This window comes from Fukomys damarensis, unplaced genomic scaffold (assembly GCF_012274545.1).
Source record: "Fukomys damarensis isolate Sample0158 unplaced genomic scaffold, DMR_v1.0_HiC HiC_scaffold_13, whole genome shotgun sequence".
Lineage (NCBI taxonomy): Eukaryota > Metazoa > Chordata > Mammalia > Rodentia > Bathyergidae > Fukomys > Fukomys damarensis.
The window spans coordinates 35,245,078-35,253,101 of NW_022900925.1; the positions used below are offsets into that span (position 1 = coordinate 35,245,078).

Consider the following 8,024-nt stretch of genomic DNA (forward strand, 5'->3'; position numbering starts at 1 on the left):
CGAGAGCCTGACACCGCCCGCCTAGCGCCCGCCAATCCCGGAGCCCGCCACCGCCCGAGCGACGGCAGCACTCACCAGTAAGCGTCCGATACAGTGGGGATCGACAGCACTACTAACCAATCAGAGAGAGACATCTAGAGCGACGTTGATCCGGCCAATAAGGCTATTAACTGTCACTGATGGACAGTAGCGGGCACCAACCGAAAGCCCACTGAGGAATGAAAGACGTGTTCACCAGCCAACTGGCAGGAAGTAAAGTCCCGCCCACGGGGTGGTTGATGGACAGCAACAGGAAGCTGGGTGGGGTGGGGCTTGGGGAGGAGTGTTTCCGTATTGGTCGTGGTTGACCTTCCCCCCACCTCTAACCCAGAAGACGAGTGATAGATCTGCCCTAAAGCCAATCAGAAGTCTTCAGGATGAGGCCGCGCAGTGCCCTATAAAAAGCATACACTTTGCACCTTAGAGGTGCAATCTCTCTCAGGTGAGCCAGGGCTGTTCTCCTGGTCTGCTGCTCCCCTCCACTCCCTGCCTGGTGAGTGGACCGACACCGTCTTCTGTTCAGTCGCTTGGCCGCCATCCCCTTGTGAGAGGCGACTTTGTAAAGTGAGGCCCCGGGTCCCGACACCATAGCGGAAGCTGGGATTGCGCGACTCCTCCGAGATGGGATTCTCATCGTATCAGCTAAGCCCCTCATGATTCTCACCAGGTTTTGGCAGCTGCAGTATTCTCCCATCCCTCATCCTTGACACCCAAACGGAATCACCCGAACTTTGTTTTTTTTGTTTTGTTTTTTGTTGTTTTTTGAGACGGGGGGTCTCGCTATGTAGTTCAGGCTGGCCTCGAACTCAGCGATTCCCCTGCCTCAGCCTCCCAGAGTGCTGGAATTACAGGCACGCGCCCCATCACGTTCGGCTTCTGAAATCTTTCCGAAAGCAGATTACCGAAGGAGCCGCCTCTCCTTACCGGACTTGGCACTCGGGGGCCGTGTGTGGAATCTGCATTAACCGGTGCCCCAGTGCGCTCTGGAATTGGGCGAGCCCTGCTTGGTCTCTGGATGAGAAAAAGTACCAGGCATCCCTGTCTTCTCTTCAGGCCTCTCCTCTAGCCTGGCATTATAGAGAGAGAGGCTCAACCTGGCTTCCAGACCTGCACGTCCCACTTCTGGTGAGACCTTCTTAGGTAGGGCACCGAAACTCCCAGAGCCCTGTGTCCTCACCTGTAGAGAGGCTCGTCGGTCACACCCATACCCCACCCAGTGGCCTTTCCAAGCCTTTCCCCACAGCGAGATAATGTGTTTTCCGCCCTGATCTGGCGAGCTATGCACGTAAGGGAATGTGTAGCAAAGTTTCCTGAAACAATACTCATCCTTACTGCTGGTGATGTGCTGACTTCCTATCTAAATATACATCGGACTGAGGGATCGAAGCCAAGCCCCTCACTCAAGGGACTCGAAGGCCAGGCCTCCTTGCATGTTGGCAAGCCCTGCTCCACTGGAGTTAGGCTGCCAGCCCTGGTACAGCTTCTGTTCTGTGCTGTCTTAACACTGCTTCCCTTCTGTCCTTCTCAGCTTACATCCTTTCTTTCATGATCATGACTAGCAGTATGAAAAGCACTGTCAGGAAGCGTTGGTGTGCAAGTCAGGCATGATGGCACACACCTGTCACCTGAGCACTCAGGAGGCTGAGGCAGGAGGATCACCGTGAGTTCAAGGCCAGCCTGGACTACATAACAAGACCCTGCCTCAAAAACAAAAAAGAAGGTTCCACCCTAGTTTAAATGATTTAATAATTTAAGTGAGACCTTGTCTCAAAATGTAAAAAATGAAAAAAAAAAAAGTAAAAAGCGGGGGCTGGGAGATGTAGCTCATTTCAAAATACTTGGGTTCAATCCCCAGTGCCACAAAAAATAAAAATACAAAACAAACATGAAGCAAAGTGCTTAGTATACAGTACATTACCAGTCTGCCCTTTGAAAAGTAAGGCATAGGAGACAGTTGAGGTGGCACATGGCTGTAATCCCAGCCCTCAGGAGACTGAGGCAGGAGGGTCTCTGAGTTCAAGGCCAACCTGGACTACAAAGCAAGACCCTGTCCCAAGCTATAAGGAGGTATCACTCTTATGGTTAAGATCCTTCCCTGGGTCCCTGTGCCCTTGGATAAAGCCCAAAGTCCTTCCTCAGCAAAGAAGAAGAAAATTCACAATCCCTGAAAGACTTCTTTTCACTGGTTCCCTTCCTACCATACCCTTTCTTTCTCCTGGTAAACTCCTATGCATCCTTCAAGACCTTACCCTGCCCTGCCAAGTATAACCCTCTGTGCTGTCCTAGGACTCCTCTTGGCACCTGCCAAGCCCCCCCCGTTCCAACTCCCCTAAAAGTCTGAGCTGCAGTAGTCTTGAGGTCAGGAAGTGTTAAAAAACCAATTTTTGCGTGCAGTTACATCTACATGGGCTTGTATCTGTGGGCCAAACATTGTTTTCAAAGTCAGATTGCTTCACTGTCAGACCAAGGACTCCACCCCGGTACTCCAACCAGATTCTGTGCCGGGGTGCTGGGACTTGGGGGAGGGGGTGGGTGGGAGTGGGGTGACATATCCTGCTGGGCCACAGCCAGACCTCTTCTGGGACAGAAGATGGTGGTCACTGCTCTGACTCCAGGGGTCCCGTCTTGAAGAGAGTAGCGTGCCTGTGGGTGTGGCGACAGGGTAAGGACTGGGAGGACTCCACCAGGGCTTTGGAATTACTGGAATGGTTGTGCCCTTTATTTTGTTGTTGTTTTCGTACTGGGGATTGAACTCGGGTCCTTACGGTTTTTGTTTTTTTGTGTGTGTGTTTTTTTGTTTTTTTGTTTTGGTACCGGGGATTGAAATCGGGTCCTTGCCCTTGCAAGGCAGGCCACTGAACCGCTGAGCTAAATCCCCGGCCCCTATTTTATTGTTTTGTTTTTCAAGACTGAGTCTGGCTCTGTAGCCCAGGTTGGCCTCGAACTCGTGGTGATCCTCCTGCCTCAGCCTCCCGAGTGCTGGGATTACAGATGTGTGTCACCAGACCTGTTGCTTTCAACAAATTCTGAAGTCTTTGTCCCATCCCAGGGGAAGCCAGGTGTCCAATAAAAAAGGCTGTCTGGGACAGGCTCCGGACAGCTGGACACCCTGGCCCGTGATCCTCCACTGCGTGCTCCGCCCCCAGCCCTGCAGCCCCGCCCCTTCCTGCCCCGCCCACCCTACCTGCTGTGGTCTTCCGGTTCCGGCTCCACAACTCCCGGGCTGTGGTGTTTCCAGCTGCTACTTTTGCCATGTTCCTCCTGGCCCATCGCTGCGTCGTCCTCCTCCTCTTCCGGCTGTCACTTTCTCCCCATTTCTAATCTGCAAAGCGACTTCACCACTACAAAGTACTAGGCGAGTACTGTACCACTGAGCTACGTCCCGGCTCTTTTTAGTTTGCGACACCTTCTCACCCAGTTACCTAGACTGGCTTCAGACTTGCGGTTCTCCTGCCTCGGTTTCCTGAGTAGCTGGTATTAGGAATGTGTGCCACCGCTCCTGGCTTCCACGTTTGCCTTCTCCACCCCTGCACTTTCCATTCCCAGCACACTGATGTGCACAGTAAATGTTGACTGAATGACTATCCCTTTAATGTTTCTATTACCCCTTCTTTTTCAGGGCCAGCTCCCTCCACCTCCACTTCACTTTTTCTCTGTCTCCCTCTTAAGGCTGGCCTTGAACTCGCTGCGATCCTCCTGCCTCAGCCTCCTGTGTTGGGATTATAGGCGTGCGCCCCTATGCCTGGCCACTTGAACCTTTTAAAGATGGCTCCTTTGGCCTTCCTTAAGGATTTCCCAGGATCCCCTGCGTCTCCCCTTCTCCCCTCTGGTCTTCTGTTTGCGCGCCTTTTCCCTCTGCCTCCAGGGGGGGCTTTCCAAGCCCTCCCTGCCCTCTCCTGCGCAGGCTTGAGAAGGATCCGAGGACAGGCCAAGGGTGCAAGCATCGCAGTTGCTTGCCTTCCGGATCTCAGTGACCCAGGCTGCCCCAGGCATCTGAGCCATGAGAAGTGGCAGAAGCTGGGACTGCGACCCCTCTGCTCACTGCCTGCCCTGCCCAGCGGGCCACGCCTGACTACACCCTGCTCCTCTCCTGTGCCCGCTGCTCTTCCCAGGCCTGTGGCCGCCACCAACTGCCACAGAACCTTCCTGCAAGGACATTCTGCAGGCTTCTCCCTCCTCCTCTCCTGGTTCTGGCTTGGGGCTGGGGTCTGTGGGGCCAGGGGAGGAAGGACTGGGTTCGGGGTGAAGCCCTTGGGGCTGAAGGCCAGGTCCCCCCCCCCACCACCACCACCTTTGCGTGTCACCGCCAGGGGGCGCCCACGGCATTCCCAGAGCACGGCCCAGTATCTAACTGGTCCTGGAGACTCCGTGTCACAGGTAGGGACTGGGGCCTGCTGTGCTCTGTCCCTCTCCACCCTCTGCCGACCCAGGCACAGCTCCACGAGGCTGTCCACTCTGCTTCTTGGAGTCCAGCGACAGCGGCTGGGCGTGGAGGCACACGCCCGTCATCCCAGGACTCAGGAGGCTGAGGCAGGAGGGTCACTGTGAGTTCGAGGCCAGCCTGGACTACTGGAATCATCCTCAGGGACAAAGGCGGCATAACCCCTCTCTGTGGCTCTCTCTCCCTTTGGGGCCCTGAACTTTCAAAGCCACGCCTGGTTGGACACCAGCTCCCAGAGGATGGTCCCAGCCCCCAGAAGGTAGAGGCTGTGGGTTCACAGAGGCCACTGGCTCCGTGTGGCTCTGGAGCAGGGACCAGCTGACAGACTCAGGAAGTGGGGGCAGTGGGTGGCGAGGGCGATAACAATAACAGTAATCCCATTAATAATAACACGGGGGCCTACGAAGGGCCGTGAACTACCCTGTAATGATGGCTCGTATTTATAGATCACCTCTTCAGAGCCATGGCCCAATTAACCCTCCTGCTCCCCTAGGGGGGACAATTAACCCCATATTTTATGGCCAGGGGAAACCGAGGCTCTGAGACAGGGTGTTGCCTGAGGTCACACGGTGTATCAGTGACCGCAGAATGTGGAGTGGCACTGTCTCCCTCCAACCCCCTAACTCCAGGTGATCACGGCGCCCCCAACGGCCTGGCCAGGACCTCAGCCAGGGCCTTACTATGGCACAAGGGTATATACCTTTTTGAGGTGAGGTCTTGCTGTGTAGCCCAGGTTGGCCTTGAACTCGAGGTGATCCTCCTGCCTCGGCTTTCTGAGTGCTGGGATGACAGACATGGGCCACCACACAAAGCTAGGGTATAACCTTCTAGTGCCAGCCACCTGTTCCCCCTGAAAGCCTCACTCACCTCTCCCGTGCCACAGTATGGGAGATGGCAAGGGTAACTCCTAGCGAGAAAAGTCCTGTGCAGCTGGGCATGGTGGTGAATGCCTATAATCCCAGCATTCAGGAGGCTGAGGCAGAAGGATTGCCCAACGTTTGAGGCCTGTGTAGGCTACATATCAAGACCCTGTGTCAGAAAACTAAAATAAAAAGTATGGTACTGGAGCGGGTGACCGAAGGGGACAGTGACGGTGACATTTGGTTTTTGGGTGTTTTTTGTTGTTGTTGTTTTGGTACCGGGGATCAAACTCGTGACCTTACGCTTGGCAAAGCAGATGGCGGAACCACTGAGCCAAATCCCTGGCCTGACATTTGTTGTTTGTTAAGAATGCTGGCCTGGAGAGTCACTTCCAGTTGGTTTGAGCACCGGGGCTGGGGAGCCCCAGGTATTCCTGTCAGGGACGTCAGTGCCCACCGAGGAGGCCATGGGCCGGGGAGTCCTCGGGCCGCCCTGCCCTTGCTTCCAGGCTCTGGGCCTCTGACCCCTGCGGTCCCTCCCCTCCGTTCCCTCCCGGTTTCGCCTCTGAAACTCCAAGGCTCCACGTGGCTGAGATTTTACTAGGGCTCCCAGCTGGGTCCCACTTTGATCTGGCTTCAAAAAATAAAAAGCAGCAGCAGGAGAGCAATTTTCCCTGGGCTGCCGCACGGAGGGAAGGCTGCAGGCAGGTCCTGACCAGCCCTGGAGTCAGAGCTGGCGGCGGGGGCGGGGCCGTCAGAGCGAGGCCTTCTCCTTCCCTTGCCTTCCTCCTCCTCCTCCTCCTCAGCCTCCTTCCATTCCAGGCCGGGCAGAGAAGGGGCTGTGAGCCTCCCCAGGACCCTCTCTCCCGACCCCGCTGTCCCCACACCTCCCTGGCGTGCGGGGCTGGATTGTGGCTGAGGCTCTGCTCCCGCCCTCCCCACCCTGGCCTGTCGCTGGGCGGGGCCTGGTGGTCAAGCCCGTACCCCCTGGCTGGGCCCTGGAGACATTACTCAGGTGGCTCTCCGTGCCAGCTGGGCCCTCTTGGGTGGTTGCGGAGGAAGGGAGGGTCAGCCCTGCCCTGTGTGCCCAGCACCGCCATCACCGGCCACAGGGCCCCACCCTCTTGGGCCTCGCCCGATCTCGGGGACCCTTTTAAGTGGTTCCCGTGCAGCCGGCCGCCACTTCTCAGAGGTCCAGGGCTTCTGCATCCTTATGGGGGCAGGGGACTTCGGGTTCCCCCAGGGTTGGGAAGGAGTCACGGGTCCCATCAGGAAGAAACTGATAGCCGAGTTTGGTTGGACAGGAGCTGAGGGAAAGAGCTGGGTTGGATACCTGCTATTCCTGAGGGTCCCACCTCAGCCCTTCCACTCACGGGGACGTCCATGTCCTTTTTTGGCCTCTTTCTCCCCTCAGGTAAGCAGCTTATCCCACATATACATTCCCAAAGTATTTCCTAAATATGCGGCTCTGAGGCTGAGGCAGGAGGATCCCAGGTTTGAGCCCAGCACGAGCAACTTAGTGACTTAGGAAGATCTTGTCTCAAAACGGAGCCCCCCCACGCACGCACCTGTCCCCACTGCAGGAAGCACGTGCCCCCCAACTGCCCCGAGCTGCAGGGGGAGGAAGTTGCCCCCCTGCCTCCCCTGAGGGAAGATGGGGAGGAAGCAGGGAGCCCCTGTCTCCAGCAGGGCGGGGCAGGTGGGATCCCACAGCGATAACCATCCAGCGGCAGCTCCAACCTGTTCCATGGGTGAGTAATTTCTTTCCTGGAGGAGAAAGGTGAAGGCCTTGGTGGGGAGCAGTGCCGGCTGAGGTGTCCCTGCAGGCTTTGTGCGAGAGCTGTAGTAAATCTCTCACCACCCACAGTTGGGGAGGGGGGCCCGCTACTTTCATGTCCGAGGTTTTACACGGTTGTGCCTCGCCCTCCACCAGGCTCCTCGGCTCCTGCCCCAGCCTCTCCCCAGCCTGTAAAAGTCCAGCCCGTCCATCCGCGAGCCCCCAGTCCCTCCCATGCCAACCGCCACAGCAGGGTGGCAAGGACAGGAGGCCAGAGGCTCCTGAGAGGGGCAACAGCCGCCAGGGCTGCCTCCGCCCATGGCTGCTGCCACCTGGCTGGGTGGGGAGCCTGGGTTCCAGCTTCCGGCCCTGGGGGGAGCCCTGCAGGTCGGAGGCTGTGGTGCCTACTACCTGTCAGTTTTCACCTGTGCCTCCTGAGACAGGTGGCTGTCCGCGTGCCAAGCCCCCAGGGGCAGTTGAAGGTGGCAGGCAGCCCAGTGACTGCCGCTTTCCTGGGGTGAAACAGGGAACCCAGGGAGTGAGAAAAGGGGGTACCACTGGCTGAGCCCCAGAGGGTCAGAGATGACTCACGTGGCCCAGCAGATTCAGTGGGGAACACATTTTTTATGTTTTGTTTGAAGCAGAGTCTCACTGTGTGGCCCAGGCTGGCCTCAGGCTCCTAGCAATTCTCCTGCCTCAGCTTCTGCAGTGCCGGGATGACGGGTGTGCGGCACCACAGCCGACCAGCGCAACATCTTAACGCTCAAGGAGCCAGGGCCCTCACCAGGGACGCGGGCGTGGGGAAAGGGTCAGTGGCAGGTGTGATGGGCCGTGGCAGGCAGGGAGGGGAGGGGTGGGATTGCACAGTGGGTGAGGGCGGGCGAGGGGCGAGGGCTGCAGGGGAGCG

The 8,024-nt window shown here is 57.3% G+C and overlaps 2 protein-coding genes across 5 annotated transcripts in view; one reads left to right on the forward strand and one right to left on the reverse strand.

The window, feature by feature from the left end:
• The window catches only part of Sp2 (Sp2 transcription factor), a 22,420-nt gene extending 19,126 nt beyond the window's left edge, over positions 1-3,294 (reverse strand). Inside the window, exon 1 of the mRNA XM_010620303.3 lies at positions 3,224-3,294. Coding sequence (XP_010618605.1) covers positions 3,224-3,293 — 70 coding nt within the window. The 5' untranslated portion in view covers position 3,294. The remainder of the gene's footprint in view (positions 1-3,223) is intronic.
• The window catches only part of LOC104859472, a 9,152-nt gene continuing 4,110 nt past the window's right edge, over positions 2,983-8,024 (forward strand). For 2 of the 4 annotated variants that reach the window (XM_010620096.3, XM_010620098.3), the window contains exon 1: positions 5,668-7,936. In XM_010620096.3, coding sequence (XP_010618398.1) covers positions 7,834-7,936 — 103 coding nt within the window. In that variant the 5' untranslated portion in view covers positions 5,668-7,833. Of the gene's footprint in view, positions 4,417-5,667; positions 7,937-8,024 lie in introns of those variants that run through there. The other 2 variants (XM_010620094.3, XR_779392.3) reach the window with 2 other exon arrangements.